General features: G+C 36.9%; 2 protein-coding genes across 21 annotated transcripts in view; one reads left to right on the top strand and one right to left on the bottom strand.

The window, feature by feature from the left end:
- LOC140640719 (uncharacterized) overlaps positions 1 to 6,074 on the bottom strand; it is a 130,122-nt gene extending 124,048 nt beyond the window's left edge. The window contains exon 1 of the mRNA XM_072840302.1: positions 5,955 to 6,074. The gene's annotated coding sequence lies outside the window, so the exon portion shown is untranslated. The remainder of the gene's footprint in view (positions 1 to 5,954) is intronic.
- ZNF382 (zinc finger protein 382) overlaps positions 1 to 16,558 on the top strand; it is a 120,468-nt gene extending 103,910 nt beyond the window's left edge. For all 20 annotated transcript variants that reach the window (XM_072837415.1, XM_072836350.1, XM_072836844.1 and 17 more), the window contains one exon: positions 14,602 to 16,558. In XM_072837415.1, coding sequence (XP_072693516.1) covers positions 14,602 to 16,028 — 1,427 coding nt within the window. In that variant the 3' untranslated portion in view covers positions 16,029 to 16,558. The remainder of the gene's footprint in view (positions 1 to 14,601) is intronic.
- The last annotated feature ends 201 nt before the right edge of the window (positions 16,559 to 16,759 follow it).

The following is a 16,759-nucleotide window of genomic DNA, read 5'->3' on the forward strand; positions in this document are numbered from 1 at the left end:
AATCAAGACCACTACTTCCAGCCCTGAGAAAGTAACAGAGTCTGGAATTACACTCCTACAGGAAACGAGAAAACTGGACAAAACTATTTTCAGATGTTGAACAACAGGGAGCACAGGCCTGGATTCCTGAGAAAAGATAAAGAAATAAGATGAGCCCTACCTCATTCCAGGCTTTCATCTGAAGGCAACTTCCAGACTACAGTACAGAGAAAGGAATCCAAAAAGAACCTGGCAATTTTACTGACTTGAGGGGACTGATGTTGGCATGCAAGGAGATTGAGGTTGCTAAAATTTCGAGGACATACTTCCCAAAAGAAGTGAGCTGTGGAGAAAGAGTTCCCCAAATCTGGAAGAGGTTATCCTTGAGTCTTTGGCTAAATATAAGCCTGCACTTATATAGGTGAAACCCTGTGAGACTAGACAAAGACATGTTCTGAGGAAAATACAACTACCATGGTATTGTAAGATGAACAATTTCCATAGCCTGTTTTTTTTTAATTTTTTATTTATTTATGATAGTCACAGAGAGAGAGAGAGAGAGGCAGAGACACAGGCAGAGGGAGAAGCAGGCTCCATGCACCAGGAGCCAGACGTGGGATTCGATCCTGAGTCTCCAGGATCGCGCCCTGGGCCAAAGGCAGGCGCTAAACCGCTGCGCCACCCAGGGATCCCAATTTCCATAGCCTGTTGCACAAAGAATCATTTTATTTCTCTCTAGCCAGAATGGGGAGAACTTGTTGATAAACAGGATGGTAGATAGACATCCTAGAAGGGCTATACCTAATAAATAGGACTGGATTAGCCATAGGTTAAAGACTTTGCAAGATTTGCCATAAAATAACTTAAACAAAAGCATCAAAAGGATTAAACCAACCCAAATATAATTTCTTTGTGTCTGTTGGGTCCTGTAGGATGGAGATGCTGAGATAGTTAGGAGTGTAATAGATTTCTTAGAGGTACATCTGAGAGCTAAAGGAGAAGAAAGTAAGATTAAACATAGAAAGCCATTATCATGACACAGATCTGGTACCTGTGGATGGAAAAAGGGAGAGGCTAGCACTTTTGGGCAGGGAGAGTCTCAGACCATTGGGCAAACCTGGCAAAGTCTCAACCAACCTAGCTACTCTGAAGCAAAGACTGTTGAAGAATCCTCCATGGAGAGAAATAGCCAGCCTCTAGTACCCCCTTAGTGTCCAGTCTTTGGATGGGAACTTCCTGGGGGAAATTCTAGTTTGATTCATCATCTGAAGAGTATCCTGAAGATGCAAACAATTGCAGGCTGTCAGGTAACTACACTTCTTGCACATGAATGGCAAGTTCTTTCCTTAGGTAAGGTCCTGTGGGCAACTCTTCTGGCTGCCACAGAAAGCCAGGAAAAAGGTCAATACTGTTTGTGAAAATACAGCCATGTCTTAAACTCAACAACATTAAACTGATAATGTCTGATATCCAACCAAAAGCTATTAAACATCTGAAGACAAAGGAAAATATGACCCATAAATAGGGAGAAATCAGTCAATTAAAACAAAACAAAACAAAACAAAAAAACTAGTCAATAAAATCAGCCCTAAAAAAGTAGAGGTGATAGAATTTGAAGACAATGATTCTAAGAGTCATTATAAATTATCTCAATATCATAAAGGATGTAAAGCAAAAATGAACATAATGAGGCAAGATAGCAAAGATAGAAATAACCAAATGAAACCTCTAAAGACAATTATTTAATATCTGAAATGAAAAAGAAGCCCTAACTATGTGATGTGTATAAAAACTATTAAATATAAAGACACAGGAGAGTGAAACATAAAAAGATGAAAAAAATATATTATACTGTCTGGTAGTTGCCCAATGGAAGGATGAGATTAACACCCTACCCTACTTATCCAAAATTTGATTTCAGATGTCAAGACTAAAATTTGATATAATGAGGCTTTCTGGGAGAGCAAGGAAGTTTCCCAGGCTGGTCCTAAAATGGCTTGTGAGCGCAAGGGGGAGTGTCTGGAGTTCTTGTTTATTGTGGTTGGGAGGTAGGTCAGGTGAGGGTTCTACATGTGGGCCAGTGATTGCAGTTTAAACTTCCTGCCAGCACCAACAGAGTGAGCATACAAGCTCTCTTTTTTTTATTTTTTTATTTATTTATGATAGTCACACACAGAGAGAGAGAGAGGCAGAGACACAGGCAGAGGGAGAAGCAGGCTCCATGCACCGGGAGCCCGATGTGGGATTCAATCCCGGGTCTCCAGGATCGTGCCCTGGGCCAAAGGCAGGCGCCAAACCGCTGCGCCACCCAGGGATCCCGCATACAAGCTCTCTTATTGCCTTGCCCAGGTGGGAAAAAATAGGGGCAGGACTAGGAAGTTGTCAGCAGTAAGATCTCAAAAATGGAATCAGATTCTAGGACACATGCAAACACTAAGCATAAGAAAATGGGAGTAGCTATACACCCAAGTATATTTCAGTACAGTGGTAAAGAGAGACTCTTCATCAGGTCATAAAAATCCTAACAGCTTTAAAATAAATCATTATTTCTCAGCTTTTTATCATTATCACTCCCCTAAGGAGTCTTTTTAGATATTTTTTCTAATTTCCCCCCAATGAATTTTAATACCATAATTTATATTCTTTTGCCATTTGGAGGGCCACAAACTACTGTAACATCTGAGAAACTTTTTTTCATTTCTCCAGAATAAGTTTTGCATCCTTCGGAGAAACCCCCATTGAGAATGCATGAAATACATGAAACAAAACTGATAGACCTGAAAGGAGCATTATAATTATAGCCTGAGATATAAACGCCCCTCACTCAGTAATTGAGAGAATAAAGAAAACGGTAAGGCTATGGAATGTTTGTCAACACTATCAATCATTTGTATCTAGTTCATCATTATAGAGTATTTTACATGGAATATTCACCAAGATGCACCTTATATGCTAGGTCATAAAACAAGTATCAACAAATTGAAAAAAACTAGAATCATAGTGGACTCTGACAACAACAGAATTATATTTGAGCCTTGAACAATATAAGTTTGAATAGTGCAGGTCCACTTATACATGGATTTATATATATAAATACAGTACAGTACTGTAAACATATTTTATTATTTTTTTAAAGATTTTATTTATTCATGAAAGACACAGAGAGAGAGAGGGGCAAAGACACAGGCAGAGGGAGAAGCAGGCTCCATGCAGGGAGCCTGATGTGGGACTTGATCCCGATCCCGGGACTCCAGGATCACGCCCTGGGCCGAACGCAGGCGCTAAACCACTGAGCCACCCGGGGATCCCCTCCTTAAGATTTTTTAAATAAGATTTTCTTTAGCTAACTTTATTCTAAGAATACAGTACGTAATACATTTAACATACAAAATATGTGCTATGTTATTGGTAAGTCTTCTGGTCGACAGTAGGCTATTGGCAGTTAAGTTTTGGGGGGAGTCAAATGTAATTTATGGATTTTCAACTGTGTGGGGGGTTAGTGCCCCAAATCCACATTGTTCAAGGGTCAACCATAATTCAATAAAAAATATCTCTATGTAAAACTAATGTAACATTGTGTGTCAACTATACTTCAATTTTTAAAAAACATATCTCAGGGGCCCCTGGGTGGGTCAGTGGTTAAGCATCTGCCTTCCACTCAAGGCATGATCCTGGAGTTCCAGGATCGAGTCCCACGTCAGGCTCCCTGCATGGAGCCTGCTTTTCCCTCTGCCTGTGTCTTTGCCTCTCTCTCTCTCTCTCTCTCTCTGTGCCTCTCATGAATAAATAAAATCTTTTAAAAAAAGTTAAAAACAGATCTCTAAATTTCCCAAACATTAAGAAATTAATCATCACATTTCCAAGTAACAGGAATCAGAGAAGAAATCCTAAAGTCAATTTATAGATACTTTGAACTGCATGATAATTAAAACAATATATCAGAATGTATAGGATGCAACTAAAGCAGCATTTTTAAATTTTTATCCTATTAAATCAGGGATCTAAACTGTCACCCTAAGTAACTAGAAAAAGATAAATAAATTAAACTCAAACACTGGTAAAAGGAGGGGTACCTGGCTGGCTCAGTCAGAAGAGCATGCACCTCTGATCTCGGGGTCATGAGTACAAACCCCATGTTGGATGGGGGACATTAAGTTAAAGAGATTAAGTTAAATTATTTACTAAATAAGTGAACTTAAAAGAAAAGCTTTTTTTAAGTTAGTAAAAGGAAAAAATAAAGACTAAAGCAGAAATTAATGAAATACATAATTGAAGAACAATAGAGAAAATGAATGAAGCCAAAAGCTGATTCATTAAAATAATTGATAAAATTAATAAACCATAGCTATATATACTAATAAAAAGTAGAAGACACCAATTACCAATATTAAAAATTAAAGAGGCTATATCACTACATGTCCTACAGACATTAGAAGGACAATTAAGGAATAAACAATTTTATGTCAACAAATAGAGTAGGAGAGAACACTTCCCAACTCATTTTATAAGGCCAGCATTATCCACAACCAAAGGCACTATAAAAATAAAAAACTACACACTAACATCCTTCATGAAGCTAGGAAAAAGAACCTATAATAAAATAATATAAAACAGAATCTAGCAATATTTTAAAAGGATAAAACCTCATGACTAAAAAGTGTTTATCCCCGGGATGCCTGGGTGGCTCAGTGGTTGGGCACCTGCCTTCAGCCCAGGTCATGATCCTGGGATCTGGGATCGAGTCCCACATCGGGCTCCCTGTGAGAAGCCTGCTTCCCGTCTGCCTATGTCTCTGCCTCTCTCTCTTTCTCTGTGTCTCTCATGAATAAATAAATAAATCTTAAAAAAAAAAAAGAGTTTATCCCAGGAAAGCAAAGATAATTTGGTATTCCAAAATCAGGGGTGCCTGGGTGGCACAGTCATTTGTGTCCAACTCTTGTTTTTGACTCAGGTCATGATCTCAGGGTTGTGAGACTGAGCCCCCGTCAGGTTCTGTGATCAAGGTGGAGTCTGCTTGAGATTCTCTCTCTGCCCCATATACCCTCTCTCTGTCATATTCTCTCTCTCTCTCTTCCCAAAATAAATAAATAAATCCTTTAAAAAAATCCATCTATGTAATTTTCCATATAAATGTGAAAATGGGTATAAAATCAAGGATCTAAGGTGTCAAAGTAACTAGAAAAAAAAATTAAGGAGAAAAACCATAGAAGTATCTCAATAGACATGGGACAATAATTAAATTCAGTTCCTATTATAAAGCCTTAGAACAGATTAGCAATCAAAGGAAATTTCCTCAGCTTCATTAAGGATATCTTTGAAAACTTATAGCCACCATCACACTCAAGGTAGAAAGCCTGAATGCTTTTCCTCTAAGATCAAAACCAGAAAGGATGCCCACTACCACCACTTCGATTAAACATTGTACTACACACAAGTCAATACAATAAGGCAAGAAAAAGAAACTAAAAGACTACCAATTAGAAAGGGAACTATCTTTAAAAAAAAAAAAAGTAATCATCTTCATTTGTAGATGACATGATTGTGTACCTAATAAATCCTAAGGAATCTAAAAAGAACTGTTAGAAGTAATAAGTAAATTAGTACATTCACAGTTCTTGTTTCAGAGCAAATTTCAAAAAATGTTGGCCAGTATTTCTACAATTATTTTTCTTCGTTATTCTCAATTATATTTTAAATCATTTTAACCTATTATTCTCTGTAGAGTTTATTAAGTAGTTTAATTTCGGCGGGGGTGGTGGTGGTAATTTCTATTAACCAGACTACCAGAGTACTGATTCTTTATTTTCTTATGTTCCTATGCTGTTAAACCCATCCAGTGAGTATTGCATTTAAGATACAAAGTTTTTAAAGTTTGCATTTCCTCATCTCTTCTGATTCTCTCTCTTCACCCGTACTTCCATCTTTTCTTGTAGATTCTGTAAACATATTTATCATAATTATTTTAAATTCCTTACCTTGTAATTTCAACATAGAGGACATTTATCAGTCTGATTCTGTTTACTTTTTTTAAAATCTTCTTTATTGGTCACATTTTCCTGTTTCTTCTCAGAAAAACCTTGTAGATAATATGTTGTCAGGATGCTGGATTCTTTATCTTCCTCTGAAGATTGCTGAGTTTTTATCTAGAAGGAAATTAAGTTACTGGTGGCTCATGTTGATTCCTTTTTAATATTGGTTTTATGGTTTTTTAGGTGATTTCTATTTGTTTCAATTTTGCCTTTAGTTTTATGGTGTTTCTCTTAGTCTTGGGATATAGCCTTTTCTCCTATATTTGGTCATTCTGGGGTTTCAGTAGAAAGACTAAAGGTTCCTCTTACCAGGTTCCTCTGACATGGCACAGGACTGATACTAAGACTATTTTTCCTTGGGCAGCCCTGGTGGCTCAGCGGTTTAGCGCCACCTTTGGTCCAGGACAGGATCCTGGAGACCCGGGATGGAGTCCCATGTCGGGCTCCCATGGAGCCTGCTTCTCCCTCTGCCTGTGTCTCTGCCTCTCTCTCTCTGTATCTCTAATAAATAAATAAAATCTTAAAAAAAAAAAACCTATTTTTCCAGAGCTAAACAGCTCCTGAAATCTTTAATCAATTCTTTCAGTGCTCCAGCTTTTTTTTTTCTCTTTTTGCCTCTTGCAGTCTTTGCCCTGCAGATGCAGTTAACCAGCCAAGGTTTTGAGGAGGGGTTTACGCTAACTCTGGGGTTTTTCTTCTATGACTTTTCCATTCTTAGACTTTTTCCTCAGTTTGCTCTAGTAGTCTTGCACTTGATCTCAGATTTTTCTGCACAGAATGGCTCCTGCTTTCTCCCAGAGATCTTTCCCCTGCATGCTGCACAAATTACTAGGGCCCACAATGGAAAACCTGGATAAATACAGATCTTATGTAGTGTGGTTTCTTTATTTTCAAATGTTATATCCACTTCAGTTTCTGCTTGCTTTTGATCACTCTTTAGTGCTTTCAAGCAAGTTGGCCATAGTTTATCATTGTTATCAGCTGGAAGGTTGTTTTGATACTAATTTCTTTGCCATTATCAGAATCTGGATGTCCAGTTTTTCAAACTTTTTAATTTTGGGACTTCTTAATATTCTTAAAACTCTTAAGGAGTAAGAGAACTTTGTGCATAAGTGTATGTGTACCCTATTAGAAGTTTTAAAATGTTTACTACTCACTTATTAATTCATTTTAAAACAATATAAAAATAATAAATTTATTACATGTTGACATAAAATCATATTTTTACAAAAAATAACTATTTCCCCAAAGAAAAACAATAGTGAAAAAAAGTGGAATTGTTACGTAATTGAAATTTATTTAATGTCTTGATTAATAAATAGCTGATTTTCACATCTGATTCTGTATTCCGTTTGTTGCAAAATGTTGTTTGAATTGAAATATATAAAGAAAACCTTCCTTCATGCTTTATATGTAGTTTGAATGAGAAGTATTTTATTTTTTTAAAGATTTTATTTATTTATTCATCAGAGAGAGAGGCAGAGACACAGGCAGAGGGAGAAGCAAGCTCCATATAGGGAGCCTGACATGGGACTCGATCCCGGGTCTCCAGCATCACACCCTGGGCTGAAGGCGGCACTAAACCACTGAGCCACTCGGGCTGCCCGAATGAGAAGTATTTTTAAAATCTTTTTAGATTGTCATAGATATTCTTCATTAATACTACACCTAATATAACAATTGGTCGTTCCTGAACAGTTAGTTGCAATATAGAATCTGAAAACTATGATCTTTTATACACTGTTACATAAAATCCAGTGGTCTATTTAAATGGCTATTTTACCCATGCATGTTTTGGGTAATATTTTGTATTAATCATTTAGAAAGTAACAGTTTATTGACATCTAACATCTTCTAAATTTTGACATATTCCCATCTACAATATTAATTTTAAAAAAACCCACCAAAGCCCACATTTGTTAATATCATCCGAAATATCCTCAGGAAAGGATAAGTATTGAGGAGATAACAAGCTCACAGTACAAATACAAGCTTTCCAACGTAATGATCTTTACTCTAAAGCTTGAATTTTATCATTGGTTACAAATATTAGCAGATATTTTCCTTAAATTAACATGCTCACATTGTTCAAGAAAATGTCTACCAGATAACCCACATCTGAATAATAATCAATTATACTCTCAAGTAAAAATGCTGTTCCACAAAAAATAAATTTCCTCTGCTTTTGGAAAGTTTATGTTATGCTACTTTGTTTTTACTAAAGACTTCCATTAGTTGTTTTCACTAACCAAAAGAAATCCAAAGACGACGTTTGCTTTTACAAAACAAGGTGAAGAGCAAAAATAGCCCTTAGTGTTTGGTGCAAGCTGTAGAGGCACTGCCAAGCTCTTTCCCTGGAACTACACTAAGCATCTAAGCATCAAGCTGCCATAGCTTTGAGCATCTGTGCTTTATCTCAATTTATTTTGCACATCCCTCCGCAATATGTGTCAGAAAAGCTGAAGAGAGGTTATTTTCTGGATCTGTGAAGGCTCAAAATTTTTTCTGTATAAATTAATGGTAATTGCTTCTTTACTTTATGCCATTTCAGCTTATGAAAGGGTTCACAGGAACATTCTATTTGTGGATGTAGCAGGAGGGGGTGGAGGGTCCTGTATTCAGTTCTCAACTCAAATAATTATACCAGCACTTTTTCTCACAAAAAACATTATACTCTGGTATTCAACAGAAATCCCTTATGCATGTGTCTTTAACTATCACACAGAATATTGAAAATATGGGTGAAGGGTGAAGATCTAATAAAATTAATGTTTTTTTCCTGCTCTATCAAAAACAGTCTTACATGAAACCTTTTTTCTTATGGATTAGAAATGTAGTGATTACTATTATAGATTGGTGCCCGTGCTTTCATTTATGCTGATGTGCCAGCATTTTGCTCACTGTATTAATCATATTTTTTATATTCTATATTTTATGATGTTTTGAAAACTTTGGAGGGCCTTGCTAGCTGGAGAGAGATTGCTCTTCCCAGAGCTAGCTAATTTGTAGAGACAGTAAACAACTTATTGGTAAGCCCACATTTCATATAAAAACCAACCAATCCCAAGTCCACCTTCAACTACCTCCTTTACTTAGGTCTCACACACCAAACCAACACTTCCCGTGCCCTCAATCACCTAAGGCCAGGTACCATAAAACTAAAGACCACCCTAAAACCCATAGCCTCTAACACTGTTCAAAAAAGCCAATACTAAACTGTTTCCCCTTCCATGCCTTGCCTTTCACATGCAAGCAAGTCCCAAAAAAGGCTCTGGCCTATGCCTTCCCCTCTTTTCTTTCTGCCTCCTGACCGAGCCTGCTGCTCCTACATGTGGCCTAAAAAGGAAATGAAAACCTTTTTTTAAAGATTTTATTTGTTTATTCATGAGAGACACAGAAAGGCAGAGACATAAGCAGAGGGAGAGGCAAGCTTCCCACGGGGAGCCTGATGTGGGACTCGATCCCAGGATCCTGGGATCACAATGTGAGCCAAAGACAGATGTTCCACCACTGAGCCACCCAGGTGCCCCAATGAAAATCTTCTTTTAATGGCATTAGCCTACATCATCAGTTAGTCACCTTCATAAATTAAAATTCCATAAGTAGAAATGAAATACCTTAAAAAGACAAATTGAGTGTTGTTATTAACAAAAATAGCTTTGATTTTGTGAACTACCTCTCCCCCTCCCTGACCCCACATAAGGATTTCATTTACTAAGGTCCATGAATCACACTTTGCTGGTTTAGGCCTTTCTTCTTGTTTTTTGTGTCTTTAACATTTTAGTCATCTACTTTTCTTCTTTTTTTAGTCTATTTATAGGCGACTAAATCTATTCTAAATAGATTCTTAAATCTATCCAAAAAATAGAGAAATCATTGTCTAGTATTTACCTTCATCTTAGTTTTCATTTTCTTTCCTTTCTTTCCATGCGCAAGTCTTAACTGTTTCTTTCAGTTAGACTCACATCCTCTTCTCACCATGACACCTGCCATCAGGTTTCATCAAAATCCATATGCCTTGGACCCAAGTGATAATTTTAGTATCATTTTTCAATAAATTTCTTTCCAATAAGTCTCTGTGTTCCATATCATAGTGTTCAGATTCCTGATACCTACCCACCTTGATTTGGGTAAAAAACACTAACTCATTTTAATCCTATTTCCCTGAGTGCCTTTTCATATCTTCATTGTTTTTTCTCCCTCCTTCTTTATTGCTTAGGAAAATAAATATTGGATAAATGGATTTTATTTCAGTGGTCTCTTGTTGGTATCCTTCAAGGCTCTTTCTTCAACCTCAGATCTTGTCTTTATAAAAGTCCTATAAGTTGGGGCACCTGGGTGATGCAGTTGGTTAAGCATCTGACTCTTGTTTTCAACTCAGGTCACTCAGGTTTTGGTCTCCGGTCATGGAGTCAAGCCTTGTGTCAGGCTCTGCACTCAGTGCAAAGTCTGGTTGAGATTCTCTCGCCCTCTCCTCTGGACCACCCCCATCACCACTGCTTGCATATCTGTGTGCTCTCTCTCTCTCACACAAGAAAAAAAAAGTCCTATAAGCTGTTATAATTTGATCCATTCTCAAGTTGTGATTTTCTTGTTTTATGTGAATGGCTTTCAAATAGACATTTTCAGCCCACTTCTCCCAATTGTGTATATTTTGATCTGCCTATAGCAATACAACAACCAGTTGTCTAATTGTCTCATCCTTTTGATATATTGATTTGTCAGAAATAATAGTCATTGTCTTTACCTCATCCTTACTTATTTTTATTTCCATTTTTCCCCATAGTCAGCCCCTTTTAGTATCAGGTTGATTCCATCATCTCTACTATACTTAATAATATATCCACAATTTGTGTTATTTCACTTTGTGAAATATCTTTACATCCTCTCATATCCCCATTTGCTACTGACCTCTTCCAAAATAAGAGCATATTATTGCAGTAACTGCTCTAATTACAATTTGAATTTGCCATGATTTTACTCAGTTATTTCAGCTTATATTGTCAATATACCAAAAAGATACCACTTTATTATATGAAATTTAAATCCCTTTAAGGGCTGACAGAAAAGTATCCCATCTGATCATTCCAAATTTATTTCTCTCTGTGACTGAGAATTCTTACTCATCTCTCTTTGTTGTGATCTCCCAGATGTACTCCATACAATTGATTTTATTCCTCACAACTGGACCTTTTATTATATAATTGCTAATACATTCCCATATAGATACTTGCAAAGTTAGCCAACTACAGGTTGGCTTATGTACAGTAGTATACACAAGACCTCCCTCACTTCTGACACCAATTGTAAGTTCAAGGGTCCCCACGACTACTGCTAGTATCAATAATATGCTATAAGAACTCATGGAAATTACTAAAAACTATAATACTCAGTTATGGTTTATTATAGAAGAAAAATACAGATTAGAATCAGCCAAGCACAAAGGGCAGAGTCTAGAAAAGTACCAAACATGAAGCTTCTAGTAGACTTCTCTCTGTAAAATCATGGACAGCATTACCTTGCTGGTATGACAATACATACAGAATACTGCCAATCAGGGAAGCATCACGTGAGCCCACTGTCTAGAGTTTATATTGGGGCTCTATGACATAGGCATGATAAACCAACCATACATGTAGCCAATTTTAGTTTTCAGCCCCTCAAGAGGTAAAGCTGATACTGTATAACCCAAAGCCCCCACCCTAAATTGCACTGTTGCTGTGGCCCAAAGACCTCACCCTAAATTAATTATATTGTGACTTTCTGGCTGGCCAAATCCTCCCAGGCAAACAAATACATATTCCAAGGGCTTAGAGATTACCTCACAGAAGCCAAAGGCAAATGTAGATGCCTATTTGGGCAAGGTTATATTCTCTGCTATACAATACCTACATATTATTTAGTTAAAAGATCCAAGTTTTACTTTCTCTGTGAAATGTTTCTTGACTACTCCAGATCATGTCAGTTCCTTTTTTGCTGCATTCATACTCTACTTATGTCTGTAAATTGTAAGCAGACACATCCTCTGGTATTTTTTTAAGATTTTATTTATTCATGAGAGACAGAGAGGCAGAGACACAGGCAGAGAGAGAAGCACGCTCCACGCAGGGAGCCTGACGTGGGACTCGATCCCGGGTCTCTAGGATCATGCCCTGGGCTGAAGGCGGCGCTAAACTGCTGAGCCACCTGGGCTGCACCACGTCCTCTGGTATCATCAAACATTTTTCCCCATCTTTTTTTTTTTTTTAACTTTTTTTTTTAAGTTTTATTTATTTATGATAGTCACACACACAGAGAGAGAGAGAGGCAGAGACATAGGCAGAGGGAGAAGCAGGCTCCATGCACCGGGAGCCCGATGTGGGATTCGATCCCGGGTCTCCAGGATCGCGCCCCGGGCCAAAGGCAGGCGCTAAACCGCTGCACCACCCAGGGATCCCCATTTTTCCCCATCTTATTAACAGTGCCCCCAAATAAGTTTCTCTCTTTTACTTTTCCTTATTGTAGCTTGCAACAGAAGCTACACATTCAATAGTTACCTATCTTTGATATCCTGCAAGGAAGACATCTTTCTCATCCATTGAGAAATAATTTAATGATAAGTTATTTTAAATATAGGACACCTGGGTGGCTCAGTGGCTAAGCATCTGCCTATGGCTGAGGTTGTGATCCCAGGGTCCTGGGATCAAGTTCCATAGAAGGCTCCCCACAGGGACTCCCTCTGCCTATGTCTCTACCTCTCTCTGTGTGTCTCTCATGAATAAATAAATAAAATATTTTTTTAAAAAGTTATTTTAAATATAAATTCCAAGATCACATCCCTTTATCTCAAATAACCACATGTTAACATATATTCAGAAGATAGTCTATAAAATGTTGACATCCAAGAGCATAAGTTTTATTTGGGAAGGCAATATTATCAAATTGAGAATTTTACATATAATATTCATGTTAAAATAGGAGGTGGTTGAAAGAGTTTTTGAAATGAATGGTCCAGACTATCATTATAATCTAATTTCAGACAAAATAGGCATTAAAGGATAGAAATAATGTATGAAGGCTTTTGGATATGTCCTTAAAAGTGGTTGAGGTTCTTAGGAAGATGATGTAACTCTAGTTACTGATACAGATTGATTTTATTGTGTTCTAGAACTGAACATACATGGAATTGTATAATATATATTCTTTTGCATAAAGCTTTCACTCTGAAAAAGGAGATTCATCTCTTTTCATTGTGTATCAGATTTTTTTCTTTATAATTGATGACTGGTATTACATTGTATACACATATGACACAATATTACCATTTAACTTTTGATGGATACTTGGGCAGTTACCAGTTAAGGGCTATTGTAAATAAGACACACGTCAAGGGTAAGATGAATCCATATTTAAAATTGTCCTACTAGACATGGGTGGTAGTAAGGTAGCCATAATCGGACATAGCCAAGAATTTATTTTAAAAAATAATAATTAGGGTCAATCAGTGCTGTAAGCATACAGCTGAAGAATCTACTCCTTCACATCCACCATAGGGAATAGCAGAGTTAAGGTATGTTACTGCATTTGGAAGAAAACTTAAATCCATCCTTTCTGAAAACTGAAAAATTAATTCAGCAAATGAAAGGAGGAAAAGTAGGGTGCCATTGTGGCTTAGTTGGTTAGGTGGCTGCCTTTGGCTTAGGTCATGATCTCAGGTCCTGGGATCAAGCCCCGTGTTAGGCTCCCTGCTCAGTGGGAAGTCAGCTTCTCCCTCTCCCTCTGCCTCTCCCCCTGCTTGTGTTTACATTTTTTTTCTCTCTCTCTCAAATAAATAAAATCTTTTTTAAAAAAAAGGAGGAAAAGTTAGAATTGAGGGTCAGGAGAATTTAGTTATTGACCATCTCTGGAAGAATAAATTGATGGTAGCAGTCAGAATACAACAATGATTATATTCATGTTTCATGTATGCTTTGTTCTCTGGTTTATTTTACCATTCCTAATGGAAATAGGTTTCCCAAAGTCTTCCCTTTCCAGAGAAAATAAGTTGTGTGTTAGGGCCTAGGCTATAAACAGTGTTTCTCTCAACACTAGGAAATGAGTGCTTGAGAAGGTTCATTTGCCATGGATGGGTTACAACCAAGTGAGGAAGAAACAAATAGAAATATTTTATAACACATATTTAGTCATGAGAGAATAATACTTAGGCTTTCATTTCTACTTGAACATTTTCCTTGCTTACTGGTTAGTACCCTTAATAGGCTCACTCACTCCATTATTTCTGAATCTGCCCATTCCCAGAACAATCCCACTCTCATCATCCTTTGGCTTCTGTTTACTTGTCCTTGTGTTTTATATTTGCTCAATGTAGCTCATATTTACAATATGCCAAAGATATGAGTGTTGTTTTCTTATTCCAATTTTTCCTCATTTTAACTATGTAGCAGGATTTGTGTTTATGTCATATGAATTTTCCCTACCCAGAGGTAGTTTATTTGGCCTTTGTGTAGACCATAATAGTAGGCAGACAGTTGCACAATGGGTTGTTTGTTGTTTGTATATACACCCAATTCATAACATTTATGTGAAAACTTACAGTGTTGTTATTCTTTTCTAGAAGAAGATGGGAAAACTGAAGATGTTTTAGTGAAGTTCAAAGAATATCAAGACAGGCACTCTAGATCAGTCATATTCATCAACCACAAAAGACTAATTAAGGAAAGAAGTAATATTTTTGGAAAAACATTTACTGTAGGCAAGAACCGTATTATTTCAAAAACAACACTACGAGAATATAAGTCTGATGGAAAGGTTTTAAAAAATATTTCAGAATTAGTCAGTAGAAATATAAGCCCTGTAAGAGACAAATTTGCTGGTGAAAGTAATGGATGGGAGAAATCATTCATCAATACTAAGAATGAGAAAATTCATTCTACAGTGAACCTCTATAAACAAACAGAAAGGAGTCTGAGTAGTAAACAAGAGCTTATTCAGCATCAGAAGGTTCCAACTTCTGAGCAATCGTTAGATGATAATGAATGTGAAAAATCCTTCCTTATGAAAGGAATGTTATTTACACATACTAGAGCTCACAGAGGAGAAAAACCCTTTGAATACAATAAAGATGGAATAGCCTTAATTGAAAAGTCAAATCTCAATGCCCACTCACAAACTCTTATTGAGAAGAAACCCCATGCATACAGCAAATATGGAAAGTTCCTCTGCAGGAAGTCTATTTTTATCATGCATCAAAGATCTCAAACAGAAGAAAAACCCTTTCAGTGTCCTTACTGTGGGAATAGCTTTAGACGGAAGTCATATCTCATTGAACATCAACGAATTCACACAGGTGAGAAACCTTATGTTTGTAATCAATGTGGGAAAGCTTTCCGTCAAAAGACAGCCCTCACTCTTCATGAGAAAACACATATAGAAGGGAAGCCCTACATCTGTATAGATTGTGGGAAATCCTTCCGGCAGAAGGCAACTCTCACTAGACATCACAAAACACATACAGGGGAGAAAGCCTATGAATGTACTCAATGTGGAAGTGCTTTTAGAAAGAAGTCATACCTCATTGATCATCAGAGAACTCACACAGGAGAGAAACCATATCAGTGTAATGAATGTGGGAAGGCATTTATCCAGAAGACAACCCTCACTGTACATCAGAGAACTCATACAGGAGAGAAACCCTATATTTGCAGTGAATGTGGGAAGTCCTTCTGCCAAAAGACAACCCTCACTCTCCATCAAAGAATTCATACAGGGGAAAAACCCTATATTTGTAATGAATGTGGGAAGTCCTTCCGCCAGAAGGCAATCCTCACTGTTCATCAGAGAATACATACAGGAGAGAAATCCAATGGATGTCCTCAGTGTGGGAAAGCCTTTAGTAGGAAATCAAATCTCATTCGCCACCAGAAAACTCACACAGGAGAGAAACCGTATGAATGTAAAGAATGTGGAAAGTTCTTCAGTTGTAAGTCAAACCTCATTGTACATCAAAAAACTCACAAGGTAGAAACTATGGGAATTCAATAAAGGATATGACTTTTTTGGTAAAAACTTTTAAAGTCATAAGCCTTGTACATGATGTAATTTGCAAGTGTAATAATATTCAACCATTTACGGTTTTATTCCACAAGTTTACCTACTATTTGTGACCCAGTAATAAACAGTTGACCAACAGGCAGTGGTCTGTGGACCACACTGAGCAGAAGTGTTTTAAAAGAAGTGTGAACTGTATTTCTCATTGCAAATATGAAAGAAAAATTAATTGTTACCTCCTTAAAATTTTCCACAGTTCTGATGTCTAACATTATAAATTAGGTTTTGCATATTATGAACCTTTATATAAATTGGATTATACATCATGTATTCTTTTATATATGGCTTGTTCATTCATCATTATGTCTGTAAAACTCATCATTAGTGCATGCAGCAGAAGTTCATTTATTTCTATTCTATATAGAATTCCATCATATGATTAAATTACAATTTATCCAATCTACTCTTGATGGACTTTTTAATTGTTTACAGCTTAGGGTCATAATAAATAATGCTTCTGTTAACATTTGTCTTTTGGTGTACATACATTCGTTTCTCTTGTGTATATATTAGGAGTGGAATTGCTGGGTTCTAGAGCATATGTGTTTGGTCAGTTTTGGTAGATACTACCAAATAACTCAGAACTTTCATAGCATGAGATAATTTACTCTGAAGGAAAACAATTATGAATATTAGTGATATGGTGATGGTTCCAACCAGAGCAT

Source organism: Canis lupus, chromosome 1, assembly GCF_048164855.1.
Source record: "Canis lupus baileyi chromosome 1, mCanLup2.hap1, whole genome shotgun sequence".
NCBI lineage: Eukaryota > Metazoa > Chordata > Mammalia > Carnivora > Canidae > Canis > Canis lupus.